Raw genomic sequence first — 19,006 nt, 5'->3', positions numbered from 1 at the left:
TATTTGTTATTTTTATTATTATGCATGCTTAAAGTTGCCTAATTAAGTTGGTGCTTTCTGGCATCAGCATCATGCCCATTGACTGCAGAAAAACATGCCTGGTCCGATGCTGTAGAACTGCCGTTGTTCACTGCCCTCTGGCGGCTACAGTAGGAAACTACTTCACTACCAGTGCATGCGCTCGTGAGAGTTTCAGTAATACATTTGTGAAGGAATAAGGAAAAAAAATGATAAGATCCGAATTTTACGAATAAAATATGTTGAGCTACCCACTGTCGTTGTGGCTCCATTCTGAATGACGGAAGAACCGAAAATAGCATATTACTAACTGAAGAATGAATTTGATTGTTAGATAAAATTCATATTTAATTTCCGTTCATCCTCATTAGATATATCAGAGCGATTGTTAGTGGTTTTCCACATTTATTTATGTTAGCGTTTTCTTAATTTATTGTGAAATATTTGCTGGAAATGTGCATATGTAACTAGATCTAACTTAATCTGTCGGGCTTGATATAAGTCCCCGTAACCACTAGAGGGCAGTGACTGTCACATACCTAGTGCCAGCTGCGTTCACGCAATACTTTAAAAAAAAAAAAAATTATTTATTTAAACATGTACTTTCCACATGTTTTACTAATGCCGTGGTCACCTCACTGTTTTTGCTGAGTTCTGCATGTAGTGATGAGCTTAATGTTTCGGAGTCTGGCTCAAACTAGTACGCTGATGTGTATTTACTCATTTCACATAAAGATAACATTGTTGCCAAAACGGAGAATATCATACAGCAAATTCTGAATTCTACATGTTCGGCTTTACATAGACATCTATAATTTCAGTAAAGACCTATTTAATCGCTTCACACAGAAGTTGCAAACTTTGGTGAAAAAACAAACAAATAAAAAAAAGGGTATGGGACAGAAACCTTAACCAGGCAACATGGCGCCCCCCAGTGTTTTTGTTGCACTGGATCTATTAGAACTGAGCTGGAGGCTGTTTGACCGCCGATGTTCGTAGTTATTTTACAAAAAGACACTTGAGTCAAGCATAGGACTCCTGTTTCATTTTTAGAGTGCTATTGTAAAATTGTACTAAAGGAAGTGACTTTCTATTTAGCTTCACATGTAAAAAAAAATAAAATAAAATAAATAAAAATGAAAAGTAGACATGATACATTTTAACAAACTTTTTTTTTTTTTGTGGGGATCACAATGTACAAAACCAACTGGAATGGAATTGACCAATGAGCGCAAGAGAAGTTGCGGATTGACGTCGATTCCGACCAATAACACAGTTTGTGAAACTGTGTTTATACCTGCCCACTTTTCCGTACAGGGAGACTGTTTTGGTGAGTTAAGGAAAGTTCATTGAAATAGTTTATAGGTTTAAAAGCGTTGAAATGAAAAAGCGACTCCACAACTTGAGTTGTTTCTCCTTGAACTAGGCATCGGAGCAACAGTGTGAAGCTGACACCGTGTGTTTTTTGTCGTAAAATACATTTGCGCCGCTCGCCCCGTAAAGCTTCATTGTTGACGTTTGTTGTTTTGTTGTAATGTCTTTTGCGCAACCGTGTAACTCGTCCATTTTCATCCATTTAGTGGTATTTTTACACCCCGAACATGTTTTGAGAATGTATTCGGCGCGTTTTAATAAAACCCGAGATGTTTTTGGCCGCTTTTTTGTCGAAGTACAAACACAATTTTATCGACAGCTAGTTTCGATACAAAAGGCTCGCGTGACGCGTATCAAAACGTTGACATTTGTGGCATTTAAGGGCAGTCCGTGACGTAACGCTCTTGCGTGAGCTTAGGGTGATTTCATTTCTTTGCTTTTTATTCGTTTTCACGACTTTCTTCAACTCTTATTATCGCTCCCTTTCTCCGTATTGAATGAATGGGCTTTTTGTGCGCATGCGTCCAGGAACGAAGTTTATAAACAAGACGTCACATGATTATGAAATTATAAAATAGATAAAAGAGAAGAACGTTCTCTTCGGGGTCTGCTGTAGTTCTCGTCTTTAGTCCCTCTGGGTGGTGAAGTGGAACGGGTCTAATGTGTCTATAGTAAACCTGTTTATGAGAGAGGAATAGCAGCCAGGCTACTGTTCCCTATGCCACCGCAACCATTTATAGCCTATACATTACAGCTCAGTTAGGGATTATGTTTCTGTGTGTGTGTGTGTGTGTGTGTGTGTGTGTGTGTGCGCCTGTGGCTGACCCATGGGGATTGGGAACATGGCTAATGCTGATTCAAGTATATAGATTAACCTTACTTCTGGGTCATGTATCTGAGACTCATGTAAATCAGTCTGTATGTTTTAGTGTCTGGACATCATGGTGTGGGAGGTGGTGACTCCAACTGTGCTGTCAGGTCACTCTAAATGTCACCAAGTGCCGGAGCCCGAGCCTCAGGCTGAGGACACAGGTAACCACTGATTACAGCGGTTTGTTAAACTTGCTTCTGTGGTATGATGAAGCCGTCAAAAAGCCTCACAAAAAAACAATAAAAAAAGAGAGGTCTAAATGTCTAAATTTAGAGAGATCTAAATGTCTCTTACCCTGGTTCTGCTGGAGGTTTCTTCCTGTTAAAAGGCACTTTGTCTTTCCCACTGTCACCAAGTGCTTAGTTTTCTATATTATTGTAGGATCTTTACCTTGTGATATAAAATGGTTTGAGGGGATTGTTATTGTGATTTGGTGCTATATATGTATAATGAAAATGGACTAAACAAAATTATTTAAAGCCCTGTTACACCGTTAAAGCATGTGGTGACTCTGCTTTCGCCTTCAGAAATGATGACGGATGCAGATGGAGACCAATCGCATGATTCGCTGCGCTGTGACGAACACTTCCCCTCCTCACCCGGATTCCCCACCAGTGACAGTTACATGGAATATGGTATGTAAGACATGAGGAAGCAGTTTGCGGGCTTCAGCTTTTATCAAAAGCAATTTAACCCTTTCTAATGTCTGTTTACTTCTCCTAGATGACCTCCCAGATCTACAGGAAGTTCGAGAGGAGACAGAGTCAACAGCACCACCTGTGTACCAGGTGGAGTTGGGTGTGTCACACCAGGAACGAAACATACAGACACACAGACCAGAGCCTCCGGACACACGCTGGCTGACACAGCTAGCACACATTGCCACTGGACCTCAGAGTCCACTGCTACAGGAGCCTCCTGACAGCAGGTAGGTACATGCCTCTTAAACAAAGCTTGAATACTGTACTGAAGGTACAAATAACTGGAAGTGTGTACAGGGAGTGCAGAATTATTAGGCAAGTTGTATTTTTGAGGAATAATTTTATTATTGAACAACAACCATGTTCTCAATGAACCCAAAAAACTCATTAATATCAAAGCTGAATGTTTTTGGAAGTAGTTTTTAGTTTGTTTTTAGTTTGAGCTATTTTAGGGGGATATCTGTGTGTGCAGGTGACTATTACTGTGCATAATTATTAGGCAACTTAACAAAAAACAAATATATACCCATTTCAATTATTTATTTTTACCAGTGAAACCAATATAACATCTCCACATTCACAAATATACATTTCTGACATTCAAAAACAAAACAAAAACAAATCAGCGACCAATATAGCCACCTTTCTTTGCAAGGACACTCAAAAGCCTGCCATCCATGGATTCTGTCAGTGTTTGGATCTGTTCACCATCAACATTGCGTGCAGCAGCAACCACAGCCTCCCAGACACTGTTCAGAGAGGTGTACTGTTTTCCCTCCTTGTAAATCTCACATTTGATGATGGACCACAGGTTCTCAATGGGGTTCAGATCAGGTGAACAAGGAGGCCATGTCATTAGTTTTTCTTCTTTTATACCCTTTCTTGCCAGCCACGCTGTGGAGTACTTGGACGCGTGTGATGGAGCATTGTCCTGCATGAAAATCATGTTTTTCTTGAAGGATGCAGACTTCTTCCTGTACCACTGCTTGAAGAAGGTGTCTTCCAGAAACTGGCAGTAGGACTGGGAGTTGAGCTTGACTCCATCCTCAACCCGAAAAGGCCCCACAAGCTCATCTTTGATGATACCAGCCCAAACCAGTACTCCACCTCCACCTTGCTGGCGTCTGAGTCGGACTGGAGCTCTCTGCCCTTTACCAATCCAGCCACGGGCCCATCCATCTGGCCCATCAAGACTCACTCTCATTTCATCAGTCCATAAAACCTTAGAAAAATCAGTCTTGAGATATTTCTTGGCCCAGTCTTGACGTTTCAGCTTGTGTGTCTTGTTCAGTGGTGGTCGTCTTTCAGCCTTTCTTACCTTGGCCATGTCTCTGAGTATTGCACACCTTGTGCTTTTGGGCACTCCAGTGATGTTGCAGCTCTGAAATATGGCCAAACTGGTGGCAAGTGGCATCTTGGCAGCTGCACGCTTGACTTTTCTCAGTTCATGGGCAGTTATTTTGCGCCTTGGTTTTTCCACACACTTCTTGCGACCCTGTTGACTATTTTGAATGAAACGCTTGATTGTTCGATGATCACGCTTCAGAAGCTTTGCAATTTTAAGACTGCTGCATCCCTCTGCAAGATATCTCACTATTTTTGACTTTTCTGAGCCTGTCAAGTCCTTCTTTTGACCCATTTTGCCAAAGGAAAGGAAGTTGCCTAATAATTATGCACACCTGATATAGGGTGTTGATGTCATTAGACCACACCCCTTCTCATTACAGAGATGCACATCACCTAATATGCTTAATTGGTAGTAGGCTTTCGAGCCTATACAGCTTGGAGTAAGACAACATGCATGAAGAGGATGATGTGGACAAAATATTCATTTGCCTAATAATTCTGCACTCCCTGTATATTCTGAATTTGTCTTGTAAACAAAGTGAAGTGATTCACAGCACCGTGACATTTAGTGACTTCAAGCAACTTGGCTCAAAATAAACTGTGATCACATGAAGTAGGCGGAACCCAAGATCAATTTTTCTCAACTTTCAAACACATTAGGGTTACCTGTGATACATCTGTGCTGAATCTATGTAGAGTCTATGTTCTTTCCAGGTTATGGTGTAAATTATGGGATAGTGTTTCAGAAGGGTTCATGGTTATGATGAACCTATAGTGTATATTTAACACATAAATATAAATCCCTCTGTAGATGACAATATTAGACATTTCTGGTCTCCCTCACATCATACAGGGCCAATAGTAGAAAAACTGTCTGAAACCAAGTGTAGAGTTGTCTCAAGTGTGAGCTTTTCACTCACGGACATTACTTGCACATTTGCTGACATAACTATTTGAAACTCCGGAGCTATATTAAAATGACAACCCACCACTGTAACAATATATTATCCCCTTTAAAGGTAAAGTATCTAAAATATGACCACTAGAGGTCAGTAGATTGCACATTGCAGTCAGATGAGTTTTGTTATCCTAACTACAGTGGCTCCTGTGTGGCAATCAACTCTGGCTGCCATTCATCAGTAGTGAGTCTAGGTCAGTCTGCTGTTTACCTCAGCTAATGTCCACATCTGTGTACTCTGGAGGAGGCTGTAAAACCTTGAGGAAAGAGTGATACGAGTCAGTGAGTCTGAGAAGCTCAATTCTGTCCGATAACAGCTGTACAGAGCCTCAAATAATGTGGGAATGCAATTAAAAAAAAGTTTATCAGAGGGAAAGAATGACTTTTTTTTTAGGTCACTTGAGCCTAACATTAGATGGAATAATGTTAGCATATAACCAGCTGTGGTCGTTGTCTTGCCGGCTCATTGTTAGCTGTATGGAAACAAGCGGGTCGCATGTCTAAAAATGTTTATTAAAATATTAGAGCCTTGACATGACCACCTCAAGCCTCTAAATAAGGGAGGAGAGAGAATAATGTACAATTGTTAAAAGATCATATAGAGTTTGAAAGAGAAACTTGTGATCTTTAAATTAAAAGTAACTTATAAGGCATGCAACATATGTGGCCGTTCTCTAGCATACATAAAACACTAAGGGAGAAGCACGATGTCTTTCTCCACCACTGTATGGCAGGGCAACATGGTGGCTCAAAGTGGTATTTGTAATGTATTAATTCTAAGTTTATGAGAAGACGTCAGTTTTTTAAGATATAATTATACATTAATCAGTGTATGTTTATGAATACAACATTTTTTTTCTATGAAATAACCTCAACATTTTACTGACTGTACCTTAAACATATATGTATATACTTTATTACAACGAAAAAGTGTGTCAGAAACAGGCTTTATTCTCTTTTGGTTGTATTATGAAGCATGTAAAATTTTCCTCCAAATTTAAACGAATCGCATTTCAAAAATCGCTTTTCCACACGTGAAAAGTCCTGAAGCAGCAAGTGAAGCAACACAGAATGGTTCATTGTTTTTAACCAGAGAACATAGAAACAAAACTAGCGCCATCTCCTGGGGAAATCTGGTACTGCATATGTATGAGTGAAACATTCAAAATACAACTGGACTTCATTGTTATTGTTATTCATTGTTATAACCTCATCAAACACTTGTCATAGTTTTTTCTACAGTTTCTTGTTTGGGATGGTCACATGACTTTTCCCAAAATGAGGCAGTCTTTCTAAGACACTTCAGCTTCAAACAGGGGATATTATATAGTCTATGCCTAATATTTCTAATTGTGGCACACAAGTTGCTGAAATTAAACATACCAAAAATTACAGCTCGTGTTGACAAGTAGAAAAACTTTAGCACCACATCTGAGTGACAACAGCAAGCTTCAGAACATCATCTTTATTACACAATTCTTTGTGTCCTTGAGCCCTCAGAATGCAACACGTAAGTGGACATTCTGAGCATTTACAATCACAAACCTTTCTTTTTGCAGTTCTTCTTCAGTCTGCATCCCGAGCAGCAGCAGTGATCTACATTCCTACGCTCGGCCTCCTCCTCCTCTCCCCAGCAGCACCCTGTCGTCCCTCAGAGGTCACGGCAGGGAGCGTCAGCGCTGCAGGGTAGAGCCTTCTTATTTCCTGTGCTTCAATACCACCCACAGTCAATTATGAAAACTCACTTACACCACTGCTTTTATAATCATACACGTTTAGTACAGTCGTGTTTTTTTTGGTTAAACCTCCAGAGCTTTTCTGGCTTCTTACAGCATGCATTGATCCTGATGATGCTTCTGTATCTTTCCACAGACAAACAGTGAATGTGGCTCTGCAGTATCCACCAGATCTTCTCTGTCTGATGATGAAGACATGGGCTGGAGTTTTTCCTGCCCACCCACTGCCTGGCACTGTTTTCTCAAGGGTACGTACAACACTTACACACTCAGTCAAGATGGACTGACCGTGTTCTTTCATTTCACAGTAGCTCACTGCTCCTCTCTGTCACCAGGAACTCGTCTGCATTTCCACAGCAGCTCAAAAATAGAGTGGCGGGAAGCTGAGGACTTGGAGTCTGCTGAGGAAGACTCTGCTGATGAGAAGCAGTCTAGATTTCTAAAGGTACGTTAAGCAAGCAGCAGACTGCTGGGAGCAAATGCATAAAAAACCAAGCAGGGATCCACCAAAAGACACCACACAGTGAGGTAAAAATACCACTTGTTCTTCTGCAGAGTTATGGCTCTGAGGGTCTGCAGCTGGTGGAGCATGCAGAGATTGTGTTGTCTGGTCAGGCTGTTCTACAACTGACCTTTGACCCCGGCACATTTGGATATATCCCCCTGACTGCCCGCTGCCAACTCGATCACCCCTTCTATGTCAAAAACAAAGGTACAAGTGTGGTCAAGGTTTAAAGAGACTAAACAGCATCAATGACTCTGCACACATTTCATCCTCCTTTCTGTCGTCAGGCTGGTCATCCTTTTACCCCAGCTTGACTGTGGTGCATTATGGGATACCATGTTATGAAATGGAAGTGGGAGATGTTTGCCTGCCTCCGGGACACAGAGACGCCAAGCACACAGAGGATTCTCCAGTCTTTGACACATTTAAAAGGTAAAGCGGATGCTTGCAGTGTCATGCTTAAATACAGTGTTATGCAAAAATGACTCAGTACTAAGGGAAAGGTCTTAAAACAGTAATCAAATGCCCATATAGAGGCTGTGGTTTGGGGTGAAAAAAGAGGAAAAATAGTCTTGTTTTAACCAGCTAAGCCTAAAACTAACACCACGTAGTTTCAAATCAACTTCTGTTTGTCTCATACTTAGCTATGATTTCACTCCTCTGGACTCCTCGGCGGTTTACGTATTGAGCAGTATGGCGAGAAGGCGACGTGCTTCCCAGTCCAGCAGGGGAGCTGTTTCTCCAGACAGAGACGTGCTTCAAGGTCCTGCACTTCAAATCTCCTGAATTATTACTTACTCACTGATACCGTTCAGTTTGCAAGATCCAAAAATCCCTGAAAAAAAAGTTCATGTGAACCCTGTTTTGAACCCACAGATGTGCACAGTCCCAGCCATTCCCACGCCACTCAGCAAAAGCCCCCCAAAAACCAGCTGCTCAGTACACAGGGAGGCAGCAGCGCCACACCCACTAAGTGCAAGCGGCCAATGAATGCATTCATGCTGTTTGCCAAGAAGTTCAGAGTGGAGTACACGCAAATGTACCCGGGCAAAGACAACAGGTGGGTGCATGCCATAATTGTTAGCGTGGGTGTTGTGTAGGAGTAATCAGGTGTGTGTGTTAGTAAACGTGTGTGTCTGCGCTGCAGAGCCATCAGCGTCCTCCTCGGTGAGCGGTGGAAGAAAATGCGAAGTGAGGAGCGTCGCGTGTTCACCCTGCAGGCCAAAGCACTCGCAGACGAGCAGAAAAGACTCAACCCAGACTGCTGGAAACGGAAACGAACCAACTCTGTAAGGACACACACACGCGTGCACAGCCTCACCCAGTGTTTTGTACTTCTGCTTCATCCTGCCTCTTTGTCTTGCAGGGCTGTCAAGGAAATTAAGGCTACAGAGAAGAAAAGAGGACAACTGACAGAGCCTGTTGGAGTGTACACACACACACACACACACACATACACACACTCACATACACACATTAAAAAAAAGAGCTATGCATAACCGAATATTACGCTTTAGTTCTATATTTTGTTTTGTGTTGATCTCCTAAATCCCTGAATCCTGTTATAGTAATGCAAAAAAAAACAGCTGCCCCTGGTGAACACCTTGGGCTGCTCTCAACAAACATCACTTTCCTTTTTCTTGCCTTTCAAAGGTGCTACTTGTAAAATGTTGAAGTGCTATAAATCATTATTTCTTAATAGGAATTTTAGCAGAGGTGTCAAACATCGCCTTTTTTTAAAAAATGCTGCGGAACACCCGTAGTGTCTCCTGCCGGGGACCGGATATTTTTCCAAAGAGATGAACGGATTTTAGCTCCAATGAGCAAAGTTCATCTCTACACGTGATTCTTACAGTGATGTGATAATATCCACAAAAAAAAGAGAAGAGATTCTGATGATCTTCAGTTTCTCACACTATGCTTGAAACAGGTGGAAGTTGAGGTGCTTTTAGCCAAAGTAGAGAATGTAGCTATTTTTCCAAAATTCTATATTGTACAATAAGAAATATACAATTTATTTTATTGCCTGTATTACTTGTATTTGGACTCAGTGTTATTGCACAAGGCTACATATATTTTAACTTTGCTTTCATTTATCACGTAGCATTTAATAATTAAACACCACAAACTCTTAAACGAGGGCCTGGGTTTTATTCACCTCCCCACAAATTAAATGTGGCCTTTTTTAGCAGCAATAATAATAATTTGCTGCATTTTAGTGAGTCTCCAGTAATGCTTCAGTTTTTCTCAGTAAGGGTTCCTCGTGGAGTTGTTATGTAAACAAATGTGTTTACATTCGGCGTTAGTCACCTAAACCTGCCGTGTCATTTAGAGGACTGTGCATCACGCCACATGTGACAAACCAAGAGACCGCATAATATCATTTGAATTCATCAAGTTGAAGTGATGAAGGGAAAAATAACCATTAAATGGCAACCCAAGTTAAAGGTCTTTCATCTTTGAGGTTAACAATTCTAGTGGCCAACAATGGAGGTAAAGAAAACCGTTGAAATGTGGTGGTGCAGTAACTCTAGGTCATCTAAAGAGGGTCATCTGTGTGCTGGTCCACCAGCAACCAGAAACAAGTTGCTTTACATGTAGACGTGGCTTAAAACTCTACAGGGAAGCTTTAAAGAACTCCTTGAATCCCTCACTTGCCCAAAGCTTTTATTTCGAAATAAGTAACCAATGTATTTAAGGAAGTAGAACCACACTCTAATTGTACTTTGAAGTAATTGACGATGACTTGGACAGTAAATAATGCCACTGCTTAAAGTTTAACTTTACCTGTGACTACTGGTGGCTTGACTCCGTGTAAAAAAAAATATATAAAAAAAAATAATAATAAATTATTAATAATAATATTAATAATAATACTACAAATATATATATATGTATTCTAGTCACTGTCAGGCAGGTAGTGTGCACACTGAGAAAAATTATGACGTCCCCATTGATTAACCGCTACTGTGAACATACGGTGAAGCTAAATGCCAAGAAATCATCATGAGCAGTCGATATGATCAGAAACAGGAAAATGTATGATGATGAGGTTTTGTGGTGTATTTTAGTCAGGATGTTTTGTTTTTGGGAAAAATAAACAACATTGTGAATGTGTTTACATGCACATGGTAAAGAGTAAAGACGGAAGGAAATTTTACATTATTGTGCCCTTAAAATTTAGATTCTTAAAGATGAAAATGGGAAAGGAAATGAAACAGCCCTGAGGCCTCACTGATAGTAGGGAATGCTTGCCAAATGCACTAAGAAGAATTCTGGTATACAATCATATGCATTAAAAAAACTAACAGTACTGTTCCTCTTACTAACTAACTCAAAGTGAAACACACGTCTCAGTTTGGAAAACTTTCCGCCTGAAAAGCGAGACCCAGGGCTGGGTCGTCATACCTTAATAAAAAACAGGAGATATTCCCCCTGTGTGCATGTAAACACACCCACTGCTAAAAATGTTTGGAACTCAACAGGTGTATGGGAACTCAGCTGTGTGAGGATTTAGAGATGTCACGCAATTATTATGAGAGAGTGGGTTTGTGTAGATTTGCTATCCAGGCAGAGTGCAGGAAGGGTGGGCACTCTTAACTCCCACTGCACAACGAGGTTTATTCTTAATGCACTATATACACTTTATCTACTAGTTTTTTTGTGACTGCTACAGTATAATGTGTAATGATAAACATTAATATGATCATATAGAAATCTATATTTTTGGTTTTGACTTAATCTTTGGTAACTTTTCGTGGTTGTGCTTTGGATTATTTGACTTTTTGTCTTTGCCATCATGTCATGTACAGGTCCATCAGGGGAGACAATGCAATACAGTGTATCATAGTCAAAATAAAAGTGTGATAAACCTGTAATGCTCCATGTCTTTACTTCTCTTTGAGTCCAACAATAATTTGAAAAAAAAAAAAAAAAACGAGAAGATGTCAACAATAAAAGTTTGAACAAATCTTTAATCTTGTTGCATTATACATACAGCACCAGTTCATAGCTGGAGATAAAGGTGTAGACATTAAGCTGCTACTGTAATTATAGAGATAAAAAGAGATGCAATTTCATTAAAACTATAAACATGATCAATTTTTCCAGGCTAAAATTATCAAATAGAATCCACACAGTTTTATATATATATGTATGTGTGTGTGTGCATGTGTGTGTGGAAAGGACTAGAAAATCACTTTTTGTAGTAAAATAGAAAATATGTAGAGGTACAGTATAAACATACAGTAATTTGGCCTTTAAAGTATTCTGGGATATTTACACATAAAGACTTTTTATTCCAGTTAGGACTGCTCTGAGCGTGTTCAGCTGCGGTCTCTGTGATTTACACCAGAAAAGGATTCACAAGTTGGCTAAACGTGTCTGATGCAATAAAAAATACTTCTAAAATACCCTTTTAGAAAAATGGAAACAGTCACAGCAAGTGCTACCAAGAATTTCATTGCCAGCCTGTGCCGCTTAGTATTAACAGAACGTTAAGCCTCCCAAAATATCAAGAATATCGGCAGTTTCTATTACTTCCCACTCCCTTGTCTCGTTTCACAGCGGTGATTTTTTACAACATGATGGCAAAAAAAAAATCTCTGCCTACATCTATAAGAAAATAAGAAATGTCATCACTTATGATTTATTTTCAAATGGATTTTGAGCCGCGCATCACTTTAAATCCCAGATTTGGACTTTTTTTGTTTCTTTTTTTCCTTTTTTAAACAAAACAGCTGAAACTCATGGCAGTTTTTTAACAAGATCAACAACACAGGGGATCACCTTTAAGAAAATAGATAAAAACACCTCACCAGGATTTTGGCATATTAGTCACACTAAAAAAAAACAACAATAACGAGACGTACAAAAGGCACTGGGTACCACAGACAATGGAGCCAGTTGCAAGGTGACGTAAACGTTAAAAAAAAAACGAGCAGTTGCTTCAGTTCTCACCAGTGAGGCCTCGGAGAGGTTTGGCTAGTAAGAACGTGATTCTAATTAAGGATACGTGGTAGTTTAAGCCCCAGAATGTGCTGGTTAATGTGTAGTGCATTTGATATTTTGCAGGGAAACGGAGGGTTGTCTTGCATTGTTTCCCTTTTTAACAATAAAGTAAGAATTTGCACTTTATCTACATTTATTGGCATTTCTACAATTCCATTTTGCCTGTGCATTTCTCTAATATTGATTTCTTTTCTCTTAGAAGGAAGGTGTAACCTATGACGGTAATAAAAGAATATACTAATAAAATGAAAGAAAAAATGGATAAAAGAAACATTAATAGACAGATTGAATTTAACTATAATGGATCTGTCATTAGAAATAAACAAAAAAACTTCAAACTGACCAGTGTCAGATACAGAGATGGAGACTGTCTTACCACTATCACCTAATTCCAACTATCCATCTTCCACTTATCCTTTCAGGGTCGCAGGGGAGCTGGAGCCTATCCCAGCTGTCTTAGGGCGAGAGGCAGGGTACACCCTGGACAGGTCGCCAGTCTGTTGCAGGGCTAACACAGACACAGACAACCATTCACACCTATGGGCAATTTAGAGTTTCCAATTAGCCTTACTCCACTAACTGCACGTCTTTGGACTGTGGGAGGAAGCCAAAGTACCTGGAGAGAACATGCAAACTCCACACAGGAAGACCCCGGCCTGATGGAATTGAAGTCAGGACCTTCTTACTGTGATGCAACAGTGCTAACCACCGTGCCAGACCTAATTCGAACTAATGCTTTTAATAATGATTAAACATGAAATAATAATGTATTGTTATAAATGTTGCACAGTTTTGTTTGTTGTTCACTTACAAAGGGTCCCTTAGAAGCAGGAGGTACCTTTTTCTCTGATCTGGTAGATTGTGTAGCCTTGTCTGCTGTGCATGCTAACATAACAAAAAGGACACTTTCAGGTGTTTCATCATCTCTTGTCGGGCAGAGTAAGATTTTTCTTCATAATAAGTGATTGAAAGGGAAAAGACTTTAGAGCTGAAGTCTTTTAGATTAAATGACGTTCATTAGATTGATCGTATAAATAATGATTCTTGAATATGCAGTAATTAAGAGTATTAGCATGATCAGCAGACGTACTCTTTTCTTCTCATAATCTCAAATGTGCGCTCGTGTGATTTATTTTCTCTTTCATGCACATTTTTGTGTGGATGTCTACATGAGCGACTCCAGGCTTTCTGCGATGTTGGTCTGGCCCAGTGGTACAGATCCGTTGGTCTCTGGATTCTGTAGAGCTCTCTGGTCCTCCTGACTGCTCACCAGGCTCAACACCGCTCTGTACAGATACTGGTACTGCTCCTGTAGGGGGTAAAGAGGCAGAACACTGGTAAAAGCATGCACTTGTTACCTGTCTCATCCATTTATTACTTCTAGGCTGGACAGTTGTGATTCATTATTATCAGGTTGTCCTAAAAACCCCCTGAAACCTTCAGTTGATCCAAAATGCTGCACTGAGAGTACTGACAGGGACAATAAAGAGAGAGCATACTTCCTGTTAAATCCAGAATCAAATTTGAAATCCTTCCCATCAGAATGGGAGGCAGAGCCTTCAGCTTTCAGGCCCATCTTTCTGTGAACCAGCTCCCAGATTGGCCAGACAAACACTCTCCCTACTTTTTTATTAGGCTTAAAACGTTCCTTTTTGATAACGCATATAGTTACGGCCTGGTCCAGTGACCCCAAGTTTGTTCCTGTTAAAAGCGTGTTTTTCCTTCCCACTTTCGCCAAAGTGCTCACTCATAGGAGGTTGTCTGATTGTCTTTACCTTACAATATAAAGCACCTTGACAGGACTGTTGTTGTGATTTGGTGCAATTTATTTAAGTTTATTTATTTTTTTCTAAATTATGCTGGTAGATGAGAATTAAGAGGAAACATTCCAGTACTTACTATATCATTAAATACCCCTGGCCTCATGAGGTTGGTCATCCGTGCCACTTGGTAGACATCTACCGATCCCTCCTCCTCTAGCTGATTGGACAGGGTGGTGAGGGCACAAAACAGTCCTGACGTAGCACCTCCCAAACTACACATCCACACAAAACCATTAAGAACATTAGACTGATTTAAACAATTTTATGTCCTTAAAAGGAGTCTGAATCATACTCACGGATCATGTACGATCACCGGTCCCTGTGTGTGCGTGCTCTGTTCTCTGACTCTGTTAACGAGATCAAAGCTGTTTCTGATCGGACTGTCTGGGTTGGGCCAGCAGGTGGTGCTGTACTGACGCACTTCCAGCACATAATTGTTCTAGATGAAAAAAAAGTTTTAAAGTCTCAGACTGTATTAAAACATTTTGATTAATGTCAAACATTCTCTTTTATTGCGTGTTACCTGTGGAGACTGGACTGTGAACTCCTGCACTAAAAGTCTCTCATCATTAGACAGACACATGTGCTCCTCCCTGGAGTATGACACAGTGAAGCCATCAATGCTCAGGGGCTGCTCTTTACTGGGCCAGTACGCACGACACTCTTCGTCTCTCTGAGATAAACAGGAAACATGTTTATGTGTGTGTAGTTTTATATAGATATATCTATATGTATAGGTATGTATAAGTTCTACATAGAGTATGTGCGTGTTGTATACCTGGCTGTTTGAGTCTGGCAGACGGACAACGATCTGTGCATTGTGTTCCCAGATCATTCTCCAGAAATCTGCCACCGTGCTGCTCAGAGGAGTCTGGCTCACTATGAACTCCTTAGTGTAGTGATGTCCCTGTGAAAATACGAGCAGCATTACACCACCAGCTGATGTTTTGCCGAAGTCTTCGAGATTGGAAAACATTTGCAATTTCCAGTGGTCTTACCATCACGTAGGATGCATTGATGTAGCCTGTGGAGTTTGATTCTGAAGCAGTCAGAGTGACTCTTGATCTCTCCACTACACAGAGACATGGAGAACCAGGTTAGAGAGAAAAAGCCCACAAAATAAGACAAAAAACTATATTCCTGCATTTAAGTTCATTATTATAGTTAATTAAAGTAAGGATAGATGATTATTGAGCAGGCTGTGGAAGAAATGATGGGGCATCGGGTAACTTGTCATCATAATCTTGAACCGAAATGTCACATTTAACCTCTGACCTCTTCTTCTAGGTCAATGCATTGATCTAAAGGTCAAAGTCATAACTTTGTATAGAGCTATTTAAAACTCTTTCTTACTGCCATTGTTGGAATGACAATATTAGCATATAGGGATTAATATATGGGGATTCTAAATATCACGTTATAACTTGCATCCAAACATCATGTCACATTTGATCTCTGAACTCTGCCTTTCTTTCTGGTTTATCCCAAAATGTGTGCTATGTATGCACTGAAATTACCAGAAATTATCTGCAACATATTGCTGGGAGTTGCCTGTTTTGCCCAGTTAGTAATCCAGATCTGCTTACCAGGCATTAGAGCTCTGGCTCTGTTCCTCTCAGCGTTGCCATCTTTCAGGGCAGTGCTGTAGTCTGCGTGCTTCGCCTGACGCTGACTAATTAACTGAAACACAAAAATAAAAACATTTGGTTACATTCACATGGCAGGAACATCACCAATGATTCATTACAAGTTGGTGGGCGAAAAGGAACCATGCTGTACCTTGAACTGTTTATCCATACGTGTCCTGCCTGTGGCACCAGGGGTCAGCAGGTCAGAGACGTAATTGTGTAGGAGGTCAGAGGTCACCAAGGTGCCCCGGCTCAAAATAGCTTCAACTAAGGCATCATGGATGAATATGTACTGCTCCTAGAAGACAGCAAAAAAATGACTTGAGGGCTTTAGTAAGGAATGCCTGAACGCACATCTTTGTGAACACTAGTGAAACACTTTAAAATGCCACAAGTTACATTTTTACAAGAAAAAAAATCTGATATGAATGTGTTTCCTCTAGCCTTAGTCATCTAGACTATCTTTATATAAGTGGCCTAGTTTGCCTGTGCTTGAATAAAATGGAACTAGTAATGACCTCGAGACTTCGAGGCTTCGAGGCGCTCAAAGTACAAAAATTATATTGAAAAAGCTCCACAGCAGAAATCAAGACCCAGTTTGTCAAAAAATGTGCTGTAAGAGAATACAGCGTATTAATGTAATAATAATAATGATGTGTGGGGCTATATTTTTCTCGTTCCGTCTTCATCCTCCAAACAAAAAGGGGCACGCAGTGAACTAACATGCAGATCGACAAATGCCTAATCTGCACAGTGACGTGGTTGTTGAGTAAGTCTGTAGAGACCTCATTACACTGGCTAAAATTACCCTTAATCTAGCCACTATTTCCTTCTTTACAAATGTTTAAATTGATATTACATTTCAATTTAAACATTGAAATTGAATCTTTAAATTTCTTTCCCCCCACAAAAGGAAAGGTGAATTCCCACAGCTTTATGACCCTCTTACCTCTGTCTGAACCAGGAAATTCCTCTGTGTGCGGACATGTTTCAGGAAGCCAAGAACGTTCACTGTCCCTTGATCCTGGATCTGCTGCAGCATGCTGTCTATCACAATGTAGGTTCCTGTCCTTCCCACACCGGCGCTGTGACAGACACACGCATCACGTTAGCAGTACATACACCATCAAATTGTGGTAAGTGTTAAAGAGCAATAAATCATTCCACACACACACTCTACCTGCAATGTACCAACACAGGTCCCATCTCCTGCGTGCGGGCCCTGGAGGACGCTCTAATGAAGGAGAGGACGGGCAGAGTGTATTCTGGGACGCCCATGTCCGGCCACTGGGTGTAATGGTAATGGAGGACTGTGTGTTCGACCCTCCTTTGAGATACCTAGAGGATGGAAGAGGGTATGAGAAACCTAACCTCATAGCCACTTTGGACTATCACTGCATAGAGAGAAGGGCTTACCTTATTTCCAGTATCCCTGACAGTAAACATCCGGAGTGTGTAGTAAGCAAGTGTCTTGGTGTTTTTCAGTGTCACCTGATAAGGCCCATATTCTTCCTGGTTCTCCTCTGGCCAGTACTGATCACATTTTGTCTGTAGAAAGGGGGACAAATTCTGTGGATGTAGTTTAATTTTAGGCCTAATACATCTGAAACCACAGGAAAAACATGTCAAAAGAAAAGTCCTCAAGTGTATAACAAAGCCAGACTGCACTAGTGTCCATTCTGCAGTTTTTCAGCTGTCAGACTGCAGTGAAACTAAATGAAATACCTGATGTGAATCAGCTCATGACAAGAGATAGAAGACACAAACTAAAAAGAAATCAGCTGCCTGGGGTCAGTGTGAATGATATCAGATAAAACTACACTTATGTCTGTGGTGAGGCTTGTGTTTGAGCTCCTACCCGTCCTTTCTCCTTCAGATTGGTGATCATGACAATAACTCCAACATTCTGCTGCCAGATCATCCTCCAAAAGTCCTCCCTGCCTGATTTTAGAGGCCCCTGAGCTGCGATGTATGCCCTCGTCCGCTCATAACCCTGCAAAAGGAAACATCAATTGGTTTGCGGCAGCCTGGATGTAAGGTGTGTAAAAGGAACTTTACTTACATCAACAAAGTTTGCGTTGATGTAGTCCCCGCATGTCCCATCTCTGTCCAAACTGTTAGAGAGCTTAACTCTACTGTGGTCGTCTGAGACAGGGATAAAGGGTCATTAGCAACATTCCTGCTGGCTTACACAGTTAAAAGCTGAACAGCGATGCAGTGAACAGTGAAGGATGACATACAGGCCAGTATGTTGATGTATCGGTTCTTGTTTTTGTTGTCAGGGTGATTAGAGCTGTCTGTAGTGATGCCCATGTCCACTGTGCATGCCTGCACCTCCTGAAACACACAATCCAACACTAATAAGAATGACAGTAATTACTCAGATGAACACAATGAGGCTGTTTTTCTTACAAGCAGGGAGGTTTGTGTTCTCTTCATTTGCCACATTACAATGTAAAGGTCAAGAAGCTACTATAGGAAATAACAAGAAATAAGCACAACTGAATCATTTCAAATCAATTTCTGTCTCTCTACAGTGTGCCTTTTGTCCTGTCTCCCTCCCCTCACACACAACCAGTCACAGCAGATGGCTGCCCCTCCCTGAGCCTGGTGTTGCTGGAGATTTCTTCTTATTAAAAGGGAGTTTTTTCTTCTCACTGTTACCAAGTGCTTGCTCATACAGGGTCTTCTGATTGTTGGGGTTGCTGTAGGGTCTTATGATAGAAAGTACCTTGAGCACCTCTTGTCGTGACTTGCTGCCATACAAATAAAATTTAATTAAACGAGAAGAAGAGCTGTGTACAGAAATAAGAGAAGAAGAAATAAAGTCACCCCACGGGATTGGACAAATCGCCATAATACAAATGTTTTCGTTCTGTGACGATGACCCCATATTTAAGCCTTATACTGCAATAAAGCTCTGGGAGAGAAAGGCGACTATTAACAGCAAGTCCCAACAAGCAGCAACCTCGAAGAACCTCCTGGAGTGGCCACTTAAAATTAAGCATGTTTACATCTTAGCAGACAAAATAATT

General features: G+C 40.7%; 2 protein-coding genes across 8 annotated transcripts in view; one reads left to right on the top strand and one right to left on the bottom strand.

The window, feature by feature from the left end:
* Positions 1 to 1,204: 1,204 nt before the first annotated feature.
* On the top strand, positions 1,205 to 11,103 carry LOC100697729 (HMG box-containing protein 1). Of its 4 annotated transcripts, none has more exons than XM_003455722.5 (13): positions 1,205 to 1,348; positions 2,322 to 2,424; positions 2,791 to 2,898; positions 2,987 to 3,191; positions 6,829 to 6,955; positions 7,142 to 7,253; positions 7,341 to 7,450; positions 7,561 to 7,717; positions 7,798 to 7,942; positions 8,155 to 8,273; positions 8,387 to 8,570; positions 8,658 to 8,799; positions 8,877 to 11,103. In XM_003455722.5, the coding sequence occupies exons 2-13, from the start codon at positions 2,334 to 2,336 to the stop codon at positions 8,892 to 8,894; spliced, it is 1,518 nt and encodes a 505-aa protein (XP_003455770.1). In that variant the 5' UTR covers positions 1,205 to 1,348; positions 2,322 to 2,333; the 3' UTR covers positions 8,895 to 11,103. The 4 variants fall into 4 exon arrangements, with proteins under 4 accessions (XP_003455770.1, XP_019202605.1, XP_005460474.1 ...); XM_005460417.4 differs by having other exon boundaries at positions 1,263 to 1,348; positions 2,308 to 2,424; XM_025899569.1 differs by lacking the exon at positions 1,205 to 1,348 and adding an exon at positions 1,771 to 1,811.
* Positions 11,104 to 11,466: 363 nt separating this feature from the next.
* Positions 11,467 to 19,006, bottom strand: part of ptprz1b (protein tyrosine phosphatase receptor type Z1b) — a 61,423-nt gene continuing 53,883 nt past the window's right edge. For all 4 annotated transcript variants that reach the window (XM_003455723.5, XM_019347058.2, XM_013264394.3 and 1 more), the window contains 14 exons: positions 18,212 to 18,308; positions 18,034 to 18,116; positions 17,830 to 17,964; positions 17,388 to 17,519; positions 17,152 to 17,309; positions 16,921 to 17,056; positions 16,123 to 16,269; positions 15,930 to 16,023; positions 15,342 to 15,415; positions 15,122 to 15,250; positions 14,867 to 15,016; positions 14,640 to 14,782; positions 14,420 to 14,555; positions 11,467 to 13,829 (listed from right to left, as the gene is read on the bottom strand). In XM_003455723.5, the coding sequence (XP_003455771.2) occupies positions 13,686 to 13,829; positions 14,420 to 14,555; positions 14,640 to 14,782; positions 14,867 to 15,016; positions 15,122 to 15,250; positions 15,342 to 15,415; positions 15,930 to 16,023; positions 16,123 to 16,269; positions 16,921 to 17,056; positions 17,152 to 17,309; positions 17,388 to 17,519; positions 17,830 to 17,964; positions 18,034 to 18,116; positions 18,212 to 18,308 (1,758 nt within the window). In that variant the 3' untranslated portion in view covers positions 11,467 to 13,685. The remainder of the gene's footprint in view (positions 13,830 to 14,419; positions 14,556 to 14,639; positions 14,783 to 14,866; positions 15,017 to 15,121; positions 15,251 to 15,341; positions 15,416 to 15,929; positions 16,024 to 16,122; positions 16,270 to 16,920; positions 17,057 to 17,151; positions 17,310 to 17,387; positions 17,520 to 17,829; positions 17,965 to 18,033; positions 18,117 to 18,211; positions 18,309 to 19,006) is intronic.

Source organism: Oreochromis niloticus, linkage group LG17, assembly GCF_001858045.2.
Source record: "Oreochromis niloticus isolate F11D_XX linkage group LG17, O_niloticus_UMD_NMBU, whole genome shotgun sequence".
NCBI classification, from domain to species: domain Eukaryota; kingdom Metazoa; phylum Chordata; class Actinopteri; order Cichliformes; family Cichlidae; genus Oreochromis; species Oreochromis niloticus.
The sequence above is the reverse complement of the archived record's forward strand: the minus strand, read 5'-3'. Positions and strand labels throughout refer to the sequence as shown.

Coding starts and splice junctions, on each gene's coding strand:
- LOC100697729 (XM_019347060.2), top strand. CDS start 1,231: ATGGAATTGACCAATGAGCGCAAGAGAAGTTGCGGATTGACGTCGATT. Junction 6,956..7,141: donor GGGAGCGTCAGCGCTGCAGG/GTAGAGCCTTCT, acceptor ATCTTTCCACAG/ACAAACAGTGAATGTGGCTC. Junction 7,943..8,154: donor GTCTTTGACACATTTAAAAG/GTAAAGCGGATG, acceptor TCTCATACTTAG/CTATGATTTCACTCCTCTGG.